A 21,026-nucleotide genomic window follows, 5' to 3' on the forward strand; every position below is an offset into this window, starting at 1 on the left:
TCAGTGGTTGCAGCACGTGGGCTCAGTAGTTGTGGCTCACGGGCTCTAGAGCACAGGCTCAGTAGTTGTGGCACATGGGCTTAGTGGCTCTGTGGCATGTGGGATCTTCCCTGACCAGGGCTCGAACCCGTGTCCCCTGCATTGACAGGTGGCTTCTTAACCACTGCGCCACCAGGGAAGTCCCAGCTCAGTTACATTTTAAGATCAGTGGTCAGGACTGCAGGCATCCTTTCTCACAGAGCCTAAGCAGGAAGTAGAAGGAGGCCTTCCAGGGTGCAGGGGGTGACCAAGTTTGCAGACTCCTCCGAGCGATGTCTGCTGTCCTGTGCGTAAATGGAGCCTGACTTTAAAAAAATCTATGCACTGAATGTGCTAAGTGTGAGTAGGGAAGGAAGGGTTCACCTCCTGCAGCACCTCCCTCTTCATCCCACCCTTCCAGTTTCATCTCCTTCTGAATTTGCTCCTTGGAGTGTGGAAAGCAGAGAGTAGAAAGCTTTGTCACTGTCTCAGCCATGTGATGTTGTGTTCATAGTTCTCAGAACTTTTGTTTTTATTTAAAGCTAATTCTGTTTTGGTACAGACAGTATATTGCTTTAAATTTAGACTGGACAATATGGAATGACAGATGTTCAACTGATTTGGGCTTATAAAACAGCAATTTCGTATGGTTCAATCTGATATCTTGCTTACTAGTCTGTGGTTGTATTATATTTTCTTTCTGAAAATATTGAGGGACCAGCATCTTGAGTATTGTTAAAGTGAAACAGTGTGGTATTTATGGAAATAGAGTGACTCCCTTGAAGCACGTGATACTTTGTTTGGACTTTCTCTTCTAATGGTATTTTCTAACTTTCTGACAAAATTAGAATGAACTAGTAATGCTTCTTACACTGTTCCACACTTTTAAAATATTTTAAACACACTTTTTTCCTTATTTCTCTTTTATTTCTGATATAAACTTGAATTGGGTCTGTGCATCTTGTGAAGAGTTAATCTCATCAGGGGGCAATTGGCAGTTGTTCTAATTTGCTAGGGGAGAGCTAAGAGGAGCCAATGGGTGAAGGTTTAATTTTCTGTGGGTACTCCTACCTAACAAAGCAGGTTAAGGAAGGAGAGGAGAGACTGTTTGGTTTAGCTTTTGTTCAAAGGGGATGTTTCTGCTGCTGGAGAGTAACGGGTGTCAACTGTATTCTACCACCTGATAACTGTCTGCTGTGTGGGGTGCAGTGCAAGCTGGAAGGGAATGCTTAGCTCAGTGGTTCCCAAACTGCTGCATGATGGATTCATGAAAATTTAAAAACAACACTGATACCCGGGCCCTCTCCGCAGGCATTCCATTTTAATTGGTATGGGGGGAATCTTATTTTATTTTAGTTTTCACATGCAGCATGTGGGATATTAGTTCCCTGACCAGGGATCGAACCCGTGCCCCCTGAGTGGAAGCGCAGAGTATTAACCACTGGACCGCCAGGGAAGTTCTTTTTTTTTTTGTATGGGGGGAATTTAAGAAGATGCCAGGTAATAGCCATAGGCCTCAAATGCATGTTCAGCTTAATTTTTTTTCTTATGTCTTATAACCAAGATCTTCCAGTACATAGGGGTGTCATGTGGGCTGCGAGTTTAACCTTTCTCAGTGGAGATAACCTTTCTCAGTGGAGATGCCCTTTCGAAATTGCGGCTGTAGACCTGAAGGGTGGTGGCTGTTCTACAGCCCTCCTGTGTCTCAGATTCCGCGCCGGGAGCCTCGTGTGCACCGAGCCGTCAGGTGTTGAGTCAGGTGCACATGTACTTTGTAGAAGACATTGTGGCAGGTCGGATAGGGTAGAAGAGTGTGAGTGTGGACCGTGAGAAGAGCCAGACCTGAGATCCAGTCCTGATTTTGCTGTTTGCTAAACTGTGAGTGAACTCACTTCTCAGGGCCTCAGTTTCCTGAGTTTAAACATTGGAGTAGAGAATATCTGCTTCATGGGGTTTTTTGAGCATTGGATAACATAACTCCTGCAAAGCACTTTTTACAGAAGTCATTTGTTAAATTTGGGAGGGTGGGCGTCGTAAGCATAACAAGACTCTGTAGTTTGACTGCTTTTGTATGAACCCCAGCTTTCCTCTTTGTAGATGTTTGCCTTAGGCAAACTGCTCTAAGCCTTAATCTCCTCGTTTGTAATAGTACCCAACTCTTAAGGTTGTAGAGAGGATTAAATGAGTCAATCTGTGTAAAGCATTTAACATAGTGCCTGGCATTTAGCTAATGTTCAAACATTCCTATCATCTTTATTATTGGCACTCAGTCACAGAAGGGTCAAATACATAATATAATCAGATGAAATAGCAGTATGGGTGCTAAGTGGTACACAAGTGTACAGACTTAATGGTTTAGGAAAGGATCCCTCCAATTGGTGGAGGGGATGTCTGTGTGTTTGTGTATGTGTGTCTATGTGTATGCACATAGGGGGGACGTTCCGTGCATTGAGCAGTGTTGAGATGGAAAGTTGAAACAGTTTATTCAGGGAATTGTGGAAGCACAGTTGGCATAAAAATTTAGGAGAGCATTAGGCTCCAAGGTACATCTAGAAAGGAATATTGGGACCAGGTGATGGAGGGCCTTGATCATGAGTTTAAGGACCTTGGATTTATTTAGTTGGCAGAGGGGAAGCCCTGGAAATTTTTAGTAAGGTAGTAAATGATCAGAGCAGTGATTTAGGAAAATGCACCTGACGCCTACTGTACATGGCCATGCATGAAGTTGCAAGGGACCCTCATGGAGATAATGATTGGAAAGGAAGTCAGGTATGGGAGGTGCAGTCTGAGTATCTTACAAGCCATTCATTCATTCATTCATTCATTCATTCATTAACTCTTACCATTTTGGCTATTTGGTGAAGCATTTAGTTCTCAATAACTGCTCCTGATATCCCACAGATGAGAGTAGTAGGTCATTGTAAGGATATAATAATGTCTTATTTCATCTCATGTATGTGTGAACTGATCTAGTACAATAGTGGGCAGAAATACATGTTAGACAAAAATAGCAAAATGAGTTAGTATGTAGACCTTTTAATTCATTGAAATATTCATGAGAGATGGAGAAAAGAAGAATAGAAAGGAGCCAGATCTGAGCGATTAGTTATAGAAGGGGAGAAAAGTGTTGGTTAGGAAATCATAGTTCTAATAGGAATCCACAAAGCTATCAGTCTCTTAAGTATTGCTGTTTTTGCTTACCATTATTCCAAAAATTTGGGAGGAAATACCCCAAATGCCATCATCCTATAATGGCAGGTATCATTTTGCAGATTCTTTTCCAGTCTTTATCTAGCCACACATATCCATACATTTACAGTCTTATTATGTATACAGCTTGTGTCCAGTTTTGTCACTGTATTGACTGCACTCTTACCTCCTCACTGGCTGCATTGATAGTCCATCTAAGAGACTCCCCGTGTTTGCTAGTCTCAGGGTAAAAGATGTCTACATTCATGGCCTTACATGGAGTGTCTCTTTGGTCCATGTTTTGGGATATGCCAAAGTTACCTTCAGATGGGATTTTTTGTTGTGGTCGTTTATGGGAGACTGACTATGGCAGTGCACGGTTCCACTTGAGCTGTGCCGTTCTCATAGTGACAATGTAAGTCCCCCCTGGAGGTGGGCTGTGTGTGACCCAGGGTAACAGGTTTTTACTAGCTAGCCAGTCTGAAAGCAAATTGGCAATACTTGCTTCCTTTCAAAAATTCCCCAACAACAACAACAATAAAATTCCTACACCCTTCCATCAAAAGTTAATGTAACTAAATTCCTAAGTTTGGGGTATACGATACACTGTTTAATACTGAGTCTTCTGTTTTCATGTAACTAAAGTTCTGCTTCTCTTCACTATTTTTTAATCAACTCGAGTATTTTACATAAATGCACACATTTGTGCATTCAATTTTTGACAAATGTATACACTTGGAATGTATGTATAGCAGTTTCTTTAAATCTTTCAAAATCGAATGTCTGGGTCAACTTTGTTTTTATTATGAAGAGTGCCGTCTTTTTTGCGTGTGTTACATTTTTAAATTTCTTTGCATGTCTAGGACTTTTACATTGTTTATTGGACGTTATGAAAGCTCCCTTGTAGGTTTGCATTCTGATGTTCTTCTGAAGAGTGTTGAATTTTGCCCAAATCTGTCTTTGAACTTGTGTAGGCTTGGTTTGATGCTTTTTTAGGTTAGATCTTTGGAAGTCCTAAGGTGTTTTTCCCAAGCTTGTCTAACATGTGGGACTCCACCTTCACGCCCCATGTTTCTTGTGGGTCTTCTTAGGCCTTGGTGTTAGTCTTTTCTAGGACAAGTCTAGAGTAAGTCTGTTTTAGAGGAGGGTTTCTAAACCTCAGCAGTACTGACTGCCGTTTAGGGCTGGATATTTCTTTTTATGTGTGTGTGTTAGGGGGACGGGGTGAAGAGTAGGGGGGCTACCTTGTGCCCCGAGGCTCCCAAGATCCTTTTTTTTCGGTAAACCTCTTTACTGGCTGGCGTCTTGCCCAGGAGGAGCCTGCCAGCTGCTCCAGCTGACTCAGTCTCTGGCCTCTGCCTCGGCTCCATGGGGCTCCTGTGCTGTTTGGACGGACCTCAGTTCGCTGCCACAGCTGTGAAGTGGCTGAGAGCCAGGGCAGTGACCGTGTTCACCTCGTGGGTGTCCCTTTTCTCAAGGATCAGTCTTGTACTGCCAGCTATCCAGTGCCTACCCATGTGGTTGCAGTGAAAGTGGGGCTGTTCCACTATCAGCTACTCAGCCATTCATCAGAGCAGCAGTCTCTCCACTGCTTTTAATAGCTGGATATTTATGAGCCTTGAGGCTGGACACTCTGTGTACAGTGCAGGGCGTGGTAGTTTGACCTGCAGTAGAGACCTGTTCTAACTTCTCGCTGAACAGATAAAGGGTGAGGGCTTATGCTAGACTGAGGTTCACCAAATTCTGGCGCGAGTCACTTTTGTGCTTAGTTAAAAACCCAGAACCTCTGTCTAATCCCAGACCTACTCCCTTGGAATTTTTTAAGGAAGAAGCCTAAAAATCTGTATTATTTAATCTGTGCCCCAGGGATTCTTATCATCGAGAAAGTATGATGATACTTTCAGCAGACTGGAACGGGGCAGGGGAAGATGTGGTGCCCTCTTGGAAAGGGAGAAGAGCAGCATGAATATTCTGCACTCCTTTCCCTTGGATCTGTGCTGTAATCATGACTCATACCTATTTTTAAAAATTCTAATTAGTTAAACAATTTTTTTTGGTCTGAATATGTTTTTATTTCTCCTTCATTTTTTTTTTTTTAAATTAATTAATTTATTTATTTTTGGCCGCGTTGGGTCTTTGTTGCTGCGCACGGGCTTTCTCTAGTTGTGGCGAGCGGGGGCTACTCTTCGTTGCAGAGCTTCTCACTGCGGTGGCTTCTCTTGTTGCGGAGCATGGGCTCTAGGTGCACGGGCTTCAGTAGTTGTGGCACACGGGCTCAGTAGTTGTGGCGCACGGGCTTAGTTGCTCTGCGGCATGTGGGATCTTCCCGGACCAGGGCTCGAACCTGTGTCCCCTGCATTGGCAGGTGGATTCTTAACCACTGCGCCACCAGGGAAGCCTGGTAATTGTTTTTTAAATGAACAAGTTTTTTTGTTTCTAACTATGTTAAAATAGTCAAAACATAAAATTGTCGAAGGTAGCCATTTTGGAGTCTACAATTCAGTGGTGTTAAGTACATTCACATTGTTGTGCAGCCATCACCACCATCCATCTCCAGAACTCTGCGCCCATTGAACGACAGCTTTCCATTTTACTTTCTGTCTTAGTATACGCGCCTGTTCGAGGGACCTCATGTATGTGGAATCATACAGGAGTTGTCCTTGGGTGACTGGCTTATCACTTTGCATAATGTCCTCAGGGCTAGTTTACTTTTTTGAAAAGGTGGAGGTCATACATTTACTCAGTATTCATTGGAAAAAATTTTACCGCTCACCCTGATCCTCAGCTGTGATGATGAACTTTGAGTTCGTTGTGGAGGAAAAGGAAGGCATTCCAGAGAGAACTGCACCCTCTCTGGCGGCCTTTCCGAGCAAGTGGCTCTGCCTTAGTTCTGTTTTGAAGTCCTCCTCTCCTCCTTCCTTCTCCCCCTGGGACTCATTAGCTGAACTAAGTCATTTTCTTTACTCTGGATTTCTGGGAGTTTACAGCTGCGGGTACCACCTGGCTGCCACTTTGTTCGCTGCACTCCAGTGAGTAGGGGAGCGTGGGCTTCAGGAGAATGGAATTGGGTAAAGAGTGTGTTAGGTGGCTGTCTGGGAGGAGCTTGTCCTTCTTGTTCTGTGCATTGTTCTTCTAACTCCTTTATATGCATCGACAGGAGAAATTAAGGCATCACTGCTCTTGGTACGTTTGGTTGTAAAACTGTATGTTGTGAGTGAATCATTATTTAGGCAGCATCTCTTACTTTTGTCATTTTTTCCCCTTTCTGCTACACAGGTATCTTCATTTTCTGAAAGCTTCCAAGATGGCGTTTAAGGGAAGGGGTAATGCAACTAGTTTTGTGTTTTTACAGAAGTGTGCATTGTTGGTTACTTTAGGTTTGCTGTTTGTCCTCCCCAAGATCAATACTTTGATAAATATAAAACATTAGGAAAAAGGAAAACCACCCTTTTAAAGTATTCCGCATTTTGACAAATTCTCGGTAAAATTATGTACCCTGGGTGAGTTTATAGTAGGTATATTGTTTACCTCTTGTATTCTTTTGGTCTGAAAGAAGGCAGATAAAAATGATAAGCAAAATAGTTGGAAAATTCTTTATAGACAAAATGATTCTCAGTATAGTTGCTATAAAAACTTAGCATATGGCCTCGTGTAAATTCTTACAACTGAGCATGCCATTTTTTAAAGTTTGTTTGTTTATTTATTTATTTGGCTGCGTTGGGTCTTTGTTGCTGTGCGCGGGCTTTCTCTCTAGTTGTGGCGAGTGGGGGCTACTCTTCATTGCGGTGCGCAGGCTTCTCATTGCAGTGGCTTCTCTTGTTGTGGCTCACGGGCTCTAGGCGCGCGGGCTCAGTAGTTGAGGCGCGCGGGCTCAGGAGTTGTGGCTCACAGGCTTAGTTGCTCCGCCGCATGTGGGATCTTCCCAGACCAGGGCTCGAACCCGTGTCCCCTGCATTGGCAGGCGGATTCTTAACCACTGCACCACCAGGGAAGCACCTGAGCATGCCATTTTTGAGAAGATAGATTATAAATACTTTTTCTTTGTTTTTTTGTTGTTTTTTAGAAGTACGGAAACACGATACATTTTTTGAAAATGTTGATATAAGTCTTTTTTCCTCCCCCCTTTTGGGGGGCCAGTTGATTTGTATTCTCATTAAGATTATCTTCTCTTGCCGAACCCTAAAATGTATATTTATGCATGTTCTTGGATCTCCTTTCTCTCCCTGTCATGGGGTTTTCAGCACTCTCCATGGTTTTCCTTCTTCCTGTTGCCCTACTAGCTCACCTTTGCCACAGCTGTTTCTGTGTGGTTCATCGTTCTGTTCACTTCTCTTGCTTGGTAAACCAGTCATCGGGGCTTCTCTTTCAAACGGAGCAGTTGGTGGTGGAAGGGTCTAAGGGTAAAGGGTCTTTCAGCCAGTATCTTGGAATGTGACCTCACTCTGAACATACATCTATGAATTTGCCTTATCTATTTCTTGCATTGATATCATAGACTTTATTAATTAAACTGTAGTCATTTTCCTAAAACAGTATATATTGACCACCATCTCACTCATGTAAACACCTATTTTTAGTTCATTGTTTCAGATTTTCTGGGTTGTTCTCAGGGACCTCGGGCACTTCCGGCCCTCCCACAATGGGGAGTAGTATTTAGCATGCTGTATGGTCACCAGCAAAGGGTTTGGCAGTCTTGGTGGCAGTTGTCAGAATGGGGGCCTGGTCATATTCTGCTTGTCTTCACCGTGCAGGAGCTCTAGGGCTTGGGGGGGTTCCCAGGGTACTGCCTCAGGGACTCATCCCCCAGAGGGGATGAGGTCAGAGAATGTGAAGAAACTCCTCCTGAGGAGTTCACGTCCTTAGCCTGACCTTGGGGTAGTTATCACAGGCTCCCATCCCCCAGTGGTTCTCATGGTCTGCATTATGACTCTCACATTCAGAGGCTTACTTGTCAGCTCTGTATACATGGCATTCTGGCGAATCCAGTAGGTTCTGTGGTATAATGGTAAAAGGTGACCAGCAGAATTTAAATGAAAGCTAACAGTTCTTCCAGGAGGTAAATGCCACATCCTTCAAAGCTTGCAGAGAGCTTCTGAGTAGTTGTGCTGGCTTGCATGCCAGCCATGGAAGATCAGGCCAACAACAAAAAAAGGCAATGGAGTTGTCAGATGAGAGAGCAGCATGTGGTTGATCTTGCATTGACTTTGTTTTTCATTTCCTTCAATCAGTTTTTTTCCTACAGAACCATAGAGGGAATCTGTTTAGTTTTATAGAGGTCACTCGTGTTCATGGGGGTGGAAGATATTAGGCAGATTTTGGCTTCTCCCCTCAAAGCAGAGATTAATGGCTTTAGATTATGCAATCATGAAAGTAGGTGTGACAGCATTACTAAGCACCTCTGGGCAACAATATGGGAAAAATACAGCAATGTTCTGCTTTAGGTGAGCTAAACATATTCTCACCCTAGTTGCCTGTTGGAGTAATACCCAGTGTACCTAGAAACTGCATTATCTGACAAGCTCAACTCTGGGGGGTAGGGCCGTGACCCAGGAAGTAAGCCAAAAGTGCAAAATAAGTGACACAGTGCCTGTTTTTTGTTCTGAAAGTCCTTTAGGTTCTTACTCAGAGCCTGTTTACTCTGACTCACTTACAGTATTACGAAGCCATATCCTAGTTTAGAAACAGCAGTAAATGGTGAGATAGTCTCTTGAAGGGATAGCCTGATGGCAAGGGACAAGATAGAATTACAATGTATGAAAACCCAAAAAGCATGGCCATTTTGGGCACTTCGTAGGAGTGTCTACACACTGAGGATCATTGGCATTGGAAAAGAGTCATGTTAGTGATGAGGAATCTTCATCATGAGGATGGTGAAGTACAGCTCCCATCTTCTGTTTTAAAGGACCGTTGGAGAACGGTTTGGGGAGCGTTTCTATTAAAATGAAGATTGGATTCTTAAAGGGATAATACTTTTCACCAGTCTGGAAAACTCAATTCTGTGGAAAGAACATTCTTTTCTCCTGCTCCTTTGATGGTTATATTTATCTGCCCACACTTAGGTTTTGTGTTTCACGAAGTCTGCTGATTTAAAATAATTGAGGAAGGACACACTGTTTATTTTTCAAATGAATGACTAATGTTTCTTGCATTTCTTTTTTAAAAAGTTGAACAAAATCGAAGTTTTGGCCTAGATTATAGAGTTCTCTTATGACCCCATATGTAATTTACCACCCCCTACCCCCCATGCCGTAGGAACCCACCATAAATGGATCCTTGCTTGGGTGGAATTCGCACTTCGCAATTCATAATATTGTTCTTAAAGGCCATGCGGAGTCTAGTATAATCAGTAATTAGATATTCAGATTGTTTTCCAGTTTTTATATATTAACAAACAGCAGTGCAATGAACCTGATTAAAGCTAAACCTTTGGAGACATCCTTAATTTCTCAGGGTGTGTACATTTTAAGCCTTTTGATATGCCAGATTTCCTTCTAGAGTTAAATGTTTACATTCTCTTTAGTGAAATGAGATGGCCCTACACCCTTGCCAAATGTGGATGTCACATTTTGAGTTTCTTTGAATTTGAGTATTTGCGAATTTTCATTAGCCTTTTGTGTGTTTTGTAGTGAATTTCCTGTACATGTTCTTTGCCCTTTAAAAAAATTGGTAGGCTTTTATAATATAATTCTTATCTATATTTAGGTGTTCTTGATTTATTAAAGATTAATAGCTTACTAACTAATTTTGCATCTGACATACATGGTGCAAATTTGATTACAGTTTGTTTGCCTTTTATTGTTCTCATGGTGGAACTATTTTGCTTTCACAAGGAAAACAGATTGAACCAAATAGTATCCCCTTGTAAAATGTCAACTTAAAGGAAATATAGAACCAAAACATTAGCATTAATTTGTATGTTGTTTTTCTCTACACTGGATGTGACATGTTTTTAACTATAACATAAACATTTTATTAGAACTGAACTTTAATCTTCTACATTAATGAGGAACAGTGTGTGGACTGAAAAAAAAAAAAAAAAGCACAACCTAGAAGTTGAGAGTTATATTTTTTTAGCTGACTCTTTCAGGACCTCAAGCCCTGGAGACAGGACGCTTGGATCACTCTGAGGGACTACTCTGAAGAGCAAGGGGGTGCCGGGGGCGAGGCAGGATACAAAGGGGTTTTTGCAACAATGACTGGGTAGTCAGAACATCAAAAGATTACTGTTCATTAAAGAAAACCAGACATCTCAAGGTAATGAAATCAGCGCTTTTCTGTGTATAGCAAGATGCAAGTCTGGGCTCATTGAAATCGTTCCTTTGATATGCACCCCAGCTATCTGGGGCCAGTATCCTGTGCTTTCTCATCCTTAGTCTCCTCAGGGTGCACGACAGGGGTGGCTGCAGCAGTTGACTGCTTCATGACCAGCATTCTGTTTCCATCCGGAGTTCCCTCAGGGGACCAGCAGTAATGTGGCAGCTTGATGGCTGCAACATCCTTTGTTTAATGACTTGGCAGGTAACATTTCTCCTTCACAAGTTGTAACTTTGCTTCATTAAAAACAAAATAACTGAGTGCCCATTCTTTGTCAGGTATGAATACTTTCAGTTTATTTTCTTATGTGCAAAATAGGAAAAAATTCTTACAAATAAGGTTTTCTATTCATTGTCTGGCTTGTAGTATGTGCTGAATAAATGGTAGCTGTTTTTATGATCATGATGACATAAATGACTATGACATGTCTGTGCACTCAACTAGCTGATAGCTCTTGAGGGCAATAGACATGTAATTGATAATGCATATTTCTTATTTCCCTTGTGATATTTTGTTTGTTTGTTTCCAATATTAACATATTGGAAATATATTAATTTCCAAATAGTTGTGCTTTTTAGATAAGATATAAATTATTGATTTCTAATTTAATTCTTGTCATCAGAGAACATTCTGCATACCATTTTTATATTTAGAAATTTATTGAGATTTATTTTATGGCCCCAGCATATGGTCTTGGTGAATTTACAATGTGTACTTGAAAAAAACCTGTCCTATAATTGTTGGGTGTGGTGTTCCATAAATGTCAGTTAGATTAAGTTGGTTACTTGTTATTCAAATCTTCTGTATCTGTTACTGATTTTTTTTTTGGGGGGGGGGGGGTCTACTTGTTACATTTACTGAGAAGAAGGATGTTAAAATCTCCTGCTGTGATTGTGGGGTTTTCTGATTTTTCTCCATAGTTCTGTTGCTGTCTCATATATGTTGCAGCTTGGTAATTAGATCCATACACATTTAGGAGTGGTGAATTGACTATCCTATCATTATGAAATGTCCTTCTTAATCTCTGGGAGTTTAATTCCTTGACTCAAAATCAACTTTGATAATAATATAGCCTCACATGATTTCTTGCGCGTACTGTTTGCATGCCACATCTTTTTCCATCCTTTTACTTTAAAGTGTATCTCACATATACAACAAGCTGGATCTTTCTTTTATTAATCCAGTGTGAGTATGGCAGTCTCTGGCTTTTAACTGGAGTGTTAGTATGTTTGCTTTTAGTGTAAATATTGATGTGATGGGGCTTAAGCCTTTTACTTACTGTTTATTTTCTATTTGTTTCATCTGCCTTTTTTTGGGGTGGCGGGACTCCATTCCTGACTTAATTTCAGTCAATCAGATATTTTTTAGTATTCCATTTTGATTCCTTTGTTGGCTTTTTATCAGTATCTCGTATTTTTAATCTTGCTTTAGTGATTAAAATAGGCATCTTATTACAGTCTTTTTTTGCATGTTAATATTGGATTACTTTACATAAAATGTAAGAAACGTATAGGAGTAACAGCCTATCCCTTGTACTATTGTTATATATTTTACATCTACATACACGATATGGTGTTACCATTATTTTGCTTTTAAGCAGCCATTTGTTTCGCAAAGAAATGGAAAGGAATAATACAATCTCTTATATTTACCCACATGTTTGTTTGTCATTTTGGTTTCTCTATTTTTCTACAACTGAATTTCCATCTGGTACCATTTCCCTTTAGCTTGAAGAATATCCTTTATAATTTCTTAAAGATCAGGTTGGGTGGTGATAAAGTCTCTGAGACTTTATCTGAAAATGTCTTAATTTCACCTTCATCATTTGAAGGATATTTACTTTAGTTAGTTATAGAATTTGAGGTTAACAGTTATTCTTTTCTTTCAGCACTCTATAAATTTTGTTCCACTATCTCCTCCTCCTTTTAAATTGAGGTATAATCGATATACAGCATATTAGTTTCAGATATTCAGCAAAATGATTCAGTATTTGTGTGTGTGTGTATATATATATATATAGTGTATAGTATGTATGTGTATATGTGTGTGTGTGTATATAAATGATCACCACAGTAAGCCTAGTTAATATCCATCACCATACATAGTTACAGAATTGAGTTTGTTAAGTCAGCTATTAGTTGTATTATTTTTCTTCTGTATGTAATGTGTTGTTTTTCGTGGGCTGCTTTCAAGACTGTTACTTTCTGGTTTTCAGCATTTTGACTGTGATGTGCCCAAGCATAGGTCTCTTTGTTTTGATCCTTTCTGGGGTTTGCTAAGATTCTTAGGTATCTAAATTAATATTTTCTACCAAACTTGGAAAAATTTCAGCCATTATTCCCTCAAATATTTTCTTCTTCCCTATTTTGTCATCTCTCCCAGGACTCCAATTACATGTGTGTTTCATTGCTTGTATGGTCCCATTGAACCCTTAGGCTTTCCTTTCTTCTATCAATCTGGCTCTCGCTCTCCATTTTCTGTTTGTTCTTCAGGTTGTAAACTAAAAGAAAGGCTTAATGAATCTGGGCACAGAGCAATGGAAATTATCTGATATTAAAGTTACCTAGTGAATTTTTCATCTTGTACTTTTTAGTTCTAGAATTTCCATTTGCTTCTTTTTGATAGTGTCCATCTCTCTTCTGAAATTACCTATCCAGAGAATTCCCTGGTGATCCAGTGGTTAAGACTCTGTGCTTCCACTGCCGGGGGCCCGGATTCAATCCCTGGTTGGGGAACTAAGATCCCACAAGCTGCGTGGCGAGGCCAGAAAAAAAAACCAAAAAAAGAAATTACCTATCCATTCACTTGTTATAACCATATTTTCCTTTAATTCCTTGAACATATTTATAATAGTTGTTTAATAGTTCTTGTCTACTAATTCCAAAATCTGGATCATCTCAGGGTCTATTTCTAATGCTTGTATTTTTTTTTCCTCTTGATTATGGGTCAAATTTTCTTCTTTGCAGGTCTAAAAATTGTCTTGTTATGTTGGGTGTTAGGAAGTATACATTATAGGAAGTCTGGGTTAAAGTGTATTTGTTCTGATAGGGAATTCCTGGTAGATTGGTCTTGTTAGGATTGGCTTATTCGTTCTATCTTTCTGTTTGTCTTGTCTGTCTATCTGGGGCAATTATTTCCATTTTGAACTTAGTCCAAGTGCATGGTTCTTACTCTAGAGCGTAAGGCATGGCCTTCCTGGCAGCTAAGTGAATGTCTGAGGTGCTTAAGAAGAACTCTTTCTTCTAGGTAGGCAGAAACTTCTAGTCTCCTGGCATTGCGTGACCTCACAGAGGCCTCATGGGTCTGACCCTGCTCACGGACGGTGAAGTTCTGGCAAAGTCCCTTTGGTAAATCCCCACAAGATATTCTGGGTCTACCCTCTGCTATTCCTGCCCAAATTCCAGCCGTTTCTGCAACTTAGAACAGCCATCTCTTCCTCTTCAGTTCAGTGAAAGTTTAGTTCTGCTTGGGCAGAAGAAACCCCCAGGCAGAAAGACAGGCCAGTCCCGGGCTCTCCTCTTCTCTAGGCTTACAGTTCAGCCCTGCTTGTCGTTCAGTGGCTGAAAACAGCTGCTTCATATATTTTGTCCAACTTTGCAGTTTTACAATGGAGGGCAAGTCCAGTACCAATTATTCTTTCATGGTTGGAACAGAAATCTGGCAGTTTGCTTGTAAGCTGTGTCTTCCTCATTAATAATATTACTGTCACTTCATGTTCTGTTTTTTATCCTGTGTGGAATATGACTGATTTTCTTTTGACAGATCCTTGATTTCTGTGTTGGCTGCAGTGTTTTATTATTTTTTTAAATTAATTAATTAATCAATTAATTTTTTTTTGGCTGCGTTGGGTCTTAATTGCTGTGCACAGGCTTTCTCTAGTTGCGGTGAGCAGGGGCTACTCTTTGTTGCGGTGCGCGGGCTTCTCATTGTGGTGGCTTCTCTTGTTGTGGAGCATGGGCTGTAGGCACGTGGACTTCAGTAGTTGCGGCGCACGGGCTCAGTAGTTGTGGCTCGCGGGCTCTAGAGCACAGGCTCAGTAGTTGTGGCGCATGGGCTTAGTGGCTCCGTGGCATGTGGGATCTTCCCGGGCCAGGGCTTGAATCTGCGTCCCCTGCACTGGCAGGTGGATTCCTAACCACAGCGCCACCAGGGAAGTCCCTGGCTGCAGTGTTATAGTTGATTCATGTTAACTTTTGTTCCAGAACCAGCCTTTTGGTCCATCAATTCCAATTAGGTGCAGTTGTCTTGACTTTTTTTAATGATCAGTTTAAACTCAGAGTTTGGTGCACCATTCTGCCTTCTTTTAGTTGTTCAAATTAGGGTTCAACTAGCTACTTCTTTAAAATAAGTATTTTCTGCATGAGGGATTAACATGTATTTGTATGTAAAATAGGCTTTAAAACTATTTTCAAGAGAGCTTTCAGTAATTAAGGCACAATATGGTTTCTTTCTTTCCTGTAGTGGTATATCCCTCCCTCCCTCCCTCGCTCATATTTGCAAAGCATTTTTTACCTTTCAAAGTGTTTTCAGTGGCCCTTTGCTACCATTCACACATCCCTACTGCACAGTCTGGTTACCTCTTGACTGTTTCACTGACCCCTAATTCTCCTTTCTTCCAAAAATCTCCTGGCCAGTCACTTCTTCAGTTTAATTTTCCTAAAGTTGAGTTTCTCTAATGTGAAAAAACATTGACCGTTCCATGTTGCCTTCCAAACTGTTTAGCTATTTCCCAGACCACCTTTCTAGCCAGATTTTGCATTTTCACTCCCTGGAGTCTCTGCATGGGTTCCTCTCAGCCACAGTGCCCTTCCCTTCTCTCCATATACTTTATCCTTTTCGTCGTCCAAGCTCCTCCCTCACCACAGTGTCACTTGGTAGAAACCTTCCCCAGGTCCCTGTGCCACTGTATTTACTGTTCACTTCACACCTGAATTACAGGTGTTGGTATATATCTTGTCCCATCTCCAAAGACAAGAAGACATGACTATCAGTAAATATATCTCCAGGAGCTCCTGGTGTCCTCCACATAGTAGATAACAAATATCTGCCATTCAACTCTCATACGTACCCTATGATCTTATGCACGGTGAAGAGTTATTTCCATTCAAAGAATGAGGAAACTGAGAATACAGTGTTGAAATGATGTTACACACAAAATTAATGATTGATTTGCAGCCTGTGTCTCCTAATTTCTGTCCTTAAGGCACCTTCCCTGCTCTCATCTATTATGGCCCAAAATTACTTTAGTTGGCTTCTAAGTATGAACCTACATCCCTTTATATTTTGGGCATGTCCAGATTCATCAAAAAAAAAAAAAAAAAAAAAAAGGTGGGAGATTTTGCGTCAGCCTCTTTTTGCTGTCCTTGTGGGCGTGGCTGTCGCCACATTGAGGAGTCGATGGATTCCTAGAGCCCTGCTGTCAGGGGTCATCCTGCTCGTCCTGACACCACTCAAGACCCCATGAAAACGTGCTCTGTCTTGTTATGTTCTAAGAGTGACTTGGTATCACCACAGGGATCCAATTCTCTGTTACCCTCTCTTGTTTCAGGCACTTCGCCTGAGTAACTTGGCCCTGGGGAAGACCACCACAGGCCAGATAGTCAACCTGCTGTCCAACGATGTGAACAGGTTTGATCAGGTAAGCTGCCCCTGGGGGATCCTCTTCCATTTCCTGTCCTTACTGTGTTTAGCTTTTTGGGACGCCAGGTGCCAGTGTTTGGCGTTGGCCAGGATTCTTTTGAAGGCATAAGACAAAGAGTTCTCTTTATCCAACTCTCATTTCTTCTGTGTGCAAATTAGATGTAATAATGTGTATTGTCCTTTAGATGAGAATTTTATTTTTCTAATAATAAATAGGCATCAGTGTTCTTGCCCCGCGTGGTTTGTGTCTCTAAGGGTCCTCCTGGAGTGGCCCTTCTTGACAGGGGCTGAATTCTGGGGCAGACTTTGAGGAAGCCCTGGGCTCATTTGTGGGATGGACAAAACTGAAATCTTCCTGGTGCTCCCGGTCCTCTTCTCCCTGGACGTCCCTGAGCCTGGCCCTATGCGCTCCCAGAACAGCGTCACCTGGGATAGATACTTGATTTCTGCTTTAGCAGGTTAAAAACCCACTGTGATCATTTCTGTTTAGGTTCCCGTCTGTTCTTTGACAGAAGATTGTTTCTAAATTGTGTCCTTACTGGTCTGGTTTTTATACATTCCTAAGAAGGCTTTGTTTTTTTTCTTTTAAGGTAACGATATTCTTGCACTTTCTGTGGGCAGGGCCACTGCAGGCTATCATAGTGACCATCCTGCTCTGGATGGAAATAGGAATATCATGTCTTGCTGGGATGGCGGTTCTAATTATTCTTCTGCCTTTGCAAAGCTGCATTGGGAAGTTGTTTTCATCACTCCGGTAAGAGAAACACTGGTTTAAAAAAGTGTTAATATGTAACTGGTAACATCCACCATCTGCTTGATGCTTTTGTTCAAAAACAAAACAAAAATGCCTTCTTTGGTCTCTTTGCGTGTGTTGTAGACCCTTTAGGCTTAGCCAGTAGATGCTCCAGCCTTAAGCTGAAGTTTGATCCTGAAGCGGGAAAGGTGACAGCATCCGCTGGCTCCTCCCGGCACCGTACCTGAGCAAGTAGAGTGTCCTTAAGCAGAATGTACATTGAATAGTGTTATTTAAGCATTATTAAATAGTAATGATCTTATAGGCTCAATTCCAGATGCATCTAGTTTTGTTATGCTTGTGTTAGAGCCATTTTCAGGTGTGTATATGTTTGCATCTTGTTTTTAATTCAGCGTTTCCATTAAGTTATAAGCACCCCAAGGGCAAGATCGATCTTAAATATGTCTTTATAAAGCCCCACATTCCTAGCAGCCTATGTGATAGAAAAGTGGCTGGTGATGAAGAGCCTAATGCTGATTAGTTAGGCTTGAAGCAGGTCCTAGAGGGTTGGAGGTGGGTCATTGTCCGGGTTGTCAAGTGAAGCTCATTGAGTTCTTTTGTGTGTGTGTGTACCTCTTCGTGTGGTATTTTTTTTCTCTACTTGGAATTTCGTTTCCTCTTTTTGCTGTGGAGAGATGTTCCTTGTCCTTTGAGGCCCTGTTCCAATGCTACCAGGTCTCTGAAGGCTTTCTTGTTCTCCTTTCCCAGTGGAATTAATAGCCCCATCTTTTCTGCTCCCCAGCACTTTACTCCTCTTTTATTACAGCACAGCCACTGTCTTCCTGTTAAGAGTCGGGTGTCTTTCTGCCTTCCCTACCTGACCGTGACATCCTTGGGCAGATGGTTTGTATCTGATTAATTCTGGGTCTTCATTAGCAGATACTGCAAGTTCTCCAAGTTACTTCTTGAATTGGGCTGAATGGTTGGCTTCCTAATTGAAGTCTTCTCCATTTCTACTTTGAGTAGGACCTGCCTGTCAGCGCAAAAGAGCTGTAGGGAATCATTTGATCCCTGGTCTCTGGCTGTGCCACTGCTGCTGCTGATAAGGAAAGTTGGGCTGTGGTCACTAAGGCTCATCTCTCACGTCTGTCCCTTAGGAGTAAGACTGCAGCTTTCACAGACACCAGGATCAGGACCATGAATGAAGTTATAACTGGCATCAGAATAATAAAAATGTATGGTTGGGAAAAGTCTTTTGCAGACCTTATTACCAGTTTGAGAAGGTAAGTTTTTGTATATATACAGCATATTTTCATAATTTATCTCTTATTTACTGAATGGTTTAGAAGTCTTACCATGTTTTCACATTAAGGTGAACTTAACTACTATCCACGCCACCCCCAACACGTGGCAGTGGGGTTAAGTAGAACAGTGGAGACATCATTTTAACCTGCTCTTCCATTTACCATCTTCTTAAAGGAAAAAAAATATATGCTTCTTACTTATACAGAAATTAAATTCCAAGTATTTCTTTCTTTTTTAAAAAATTTATTCATTCATTCACTCATTCATTCATTTGTTTATTTATTTTTGGCTGCGTTGGGTCTTCGTTGCTGCACACGGGCTTTCTCTAGTTGCGGCGAGCGGGGGCTACTCTTCGTTGCGATGATTGCCGTGCTTCTCATTGCCGTGGCTTCTCTTGTTGCGGAGCACAGGCTCTAGGCGAGCGGGCTTCAGCAGTTGTGGCTCACGGGCTCAGTAGTTGTGACGCACGGGCTTAGTTGCTCCGTGGCATGTGGGATCTTCCCGGACCAGGGCTCGAACCCGTGTTCCCTGCATTGGCAGGCGGATTCTTAACCACTGCGCCACCAGGGAAGCCCCCAAGTATTTCTTAATAGCACAGATTCCAAATAAACAATGATTTAAGATGTTGGCATCTAAAACGATATTTAAACTAAAAGTATAATTTATGTTAATATAGCACAAATGGGGAGATTATAAAGATTGGGTACTTACATCGGGCCAAACTTTATGAGTCAGTATTATTCATTCCAAACAAAGCCATAAATATCTTTTTTGCTTTGCTTTATGTTTGTAGAATTTTTTTCCATCTTTGACTTAAATACCTGATGAGGGCTTATACTCCAGCACAGGGTACTTAGAATTCTCCGGCAGTACCCTGTCACCTCTCACTTTGCACCTTTGTGCGTGCCCCTCCCTCTGCTGGGAATACACTCGCATCGTCCTCCTTCTCTGGCCTCCGCCAAGCCCAACTGACTCCAGCTCATCTTCTCAGGGTCCACGTGTGTGTGACTTGCCCTGACTCTACTGCTCCGAGTTACACGCCTCTGCTCTGTGCTCCCGTGGGGGCCGTGCTGGTGCCTCTGTCTAATGTCTTGGTGTCTCACAATTTTGGGGTTGTTTTCTCTATTCTTTTATGAGTTCGTCAACTCCTGGAGGGGATGGGCTGTGTCTCTCTGTCATCAGTGAGGAGCCCGGCACAGGACTTCTGGTTATGAATGGATGTTGACTGAATGTTCAAACCCAGTCTGATTGACCCAAAATGTTTAAAATGTGACACTAAGCCTCTGTTTAGTTGGAAGAGTGAAGTGGTGATAAAGTGTGTGGTCTTTGTGTCGGGCAGGCCCCCGGGTGTGCACTGTGTAGTATCTCCATGATGTGAGGGATGGTTTGTCTTCGTCTGTGTCCACTCCCTAGGAAGAGGCCACTCACACAGGGCACTTGAATTCATGTCTTGGATGTTGATGCTTCTTTTAAAATCTATTTCCTACTCTTTTCCAGGAAGGAGATTTCCAAGATTCTGAGAAGTTCCTACCTTAGAGGAATGAATTTGGCATCGTTTTTTGTTGCAAGCAAAATCATTGTTTTTGTCACCTTCACCACCTATGTGCTCCTTGGCAATGTGATCACAGCGAGCCGTGTGTTTGTGGCGGTGACACTGTATGGGGCTGTGCGGTTGACAGTCACCCTCTTCTTCCCTTCGGCCGTCGAGAAGGTGTCAGAGGCAGTCGTCAGCATCCGAAGAATCAAGGTTTGCTGACAAATAACTTTATTAACTTGTAGGTGGATTTTACCTAAAATGCCTTCTTTTATTTGGTGTCACTGTGTGCCAGTTAGGTGAGGTCTAACGCTCTCACTGCCTAAGCTGGTGGTCGTTCCAGAGAGTCTTTAGTGCTCCCGTCTTCTGACATACGGTGCGTTATAAGTATCTTAAGAGGCTGCTCATCTACGGGCAGTAGTATAAGTAGCAGCGGTACAGGGCCCTTGTCGAGTAATGACTGCAGGACGATTAAGTTGTCTGAAAGTAGGAGAAGCAAACAGATCTCATCTCCTGTGCTAACTCCATTGACTAGGTGACAACTGTGTTCAGTCCTGGGGTGAATAGGATTCCTCTCTGGGCCGGGAGGGAGTGAACATGCTGAGAGGTCTCTGTCCCTTGGGCAGGAAGCATGGCTTCAGCCTCACCTCATTCTCTGTGTTTACAAATGGGTTCTTTCCTCCGTAGATGGTTTGCTTGTTGATTTCTGAGCATGCCTTTTCGATCTGCCTTTTTGTCCCTGTTCTCTTTTCACTTACGTGTAATCCTATCTCTAGCTGCCCTCTTCCTTTCAAACTTGTGATTCCCACCATACCCTCAGTCACTCTCTCTCTCTTTTTAATCTAACTGTCTGTAAATTGCCAGGGGTGAATAATTTACATCACCAAGATAAGAACCTGTAGATATTTAAGGAGTTGTGTGTTTATGAATTGGTGTAAAATGAAGATAAATTGACTTTGTGAGCCGGCCTGGGCGTGAGCTTGAGTGTCTGGGCTTTACAAAACATCTAATTTGTTTTGTTCCTACTTCTCGATAGTGATGGATGGCCAGTAATAGATCTCTTGTGAAGTTAGATAGCTTTGGCTGTGATTTTTATTTGATCATTCAGTCGTCATAAAAGGTGAGTTTTTTTTTTTATGATGAAGTTTCTATAGTATAAAAAGCTATTGCCCATAAAACAGATCAGTTATACGGGGTCAGTTCTGCTCCCCTGAATTTATCATTCTTTCTTTCTTTTCTTTTTTTTTTTCTTTAATTTTATGTATTTATTTATTTATTTTGGGCTGTGTTGGG

General features: G+C 41.8%; 1 protein-coding gene across 3 annotated transcripts in view; it reads left to right on the forward strand.

Moving 5' to 3' along the window:
* ABCC4 (ATP binding cassette subfamily C member 4 (PEL blood group)) overlaps positions 1 to 21,026 on the forward strand; it is a 218,320-nt gene that overhangs the window by 62,389 nt on the left and 134,905 nt on the right. For all 3 annotated transcript variants that reach the window (XM_061171226.1, XM_061171227.1, XM_061171228.1), the window contains 4 exons: positions 16,070 to 16,159; positions 16,752 to 16,915; positions 18,052 to 18,177; positions 19,697 to 19,946. In XM_061171226.1, the coding sequence (XP_061027209.1) occupies positions 16,070 to 16,159; positions 16,752 to 16,915; positions 18,052 to 18,177; positions 19,697 to 19,946 (630 nt within the window). The remainder of the gene's footprint in view (positions 1 to 16,069; positions 16,160 to 16,751; positions 16,916 to 18,051; positions 18,178 to 19,696; positions 19,947 to 21,026) is intronic.

The sequence above is a fragment of the Eubalaena glacialis genome, chromosome 16 (assembly GCF_028564815.1).
Source record: "Eubalaena glacialis isolate mEubGla1 chromosome 16, mEubGla1.1.hap2.+ XY, whole genome shotgun sequence".
Classification (NCBI taxonomy): domain Eukaryota; kingdom Metazoa; phylum Chordata; class Mammalia; order Artiodactyla; family Balaenidae; genus Eubalaena; species Eubalaena glacialis.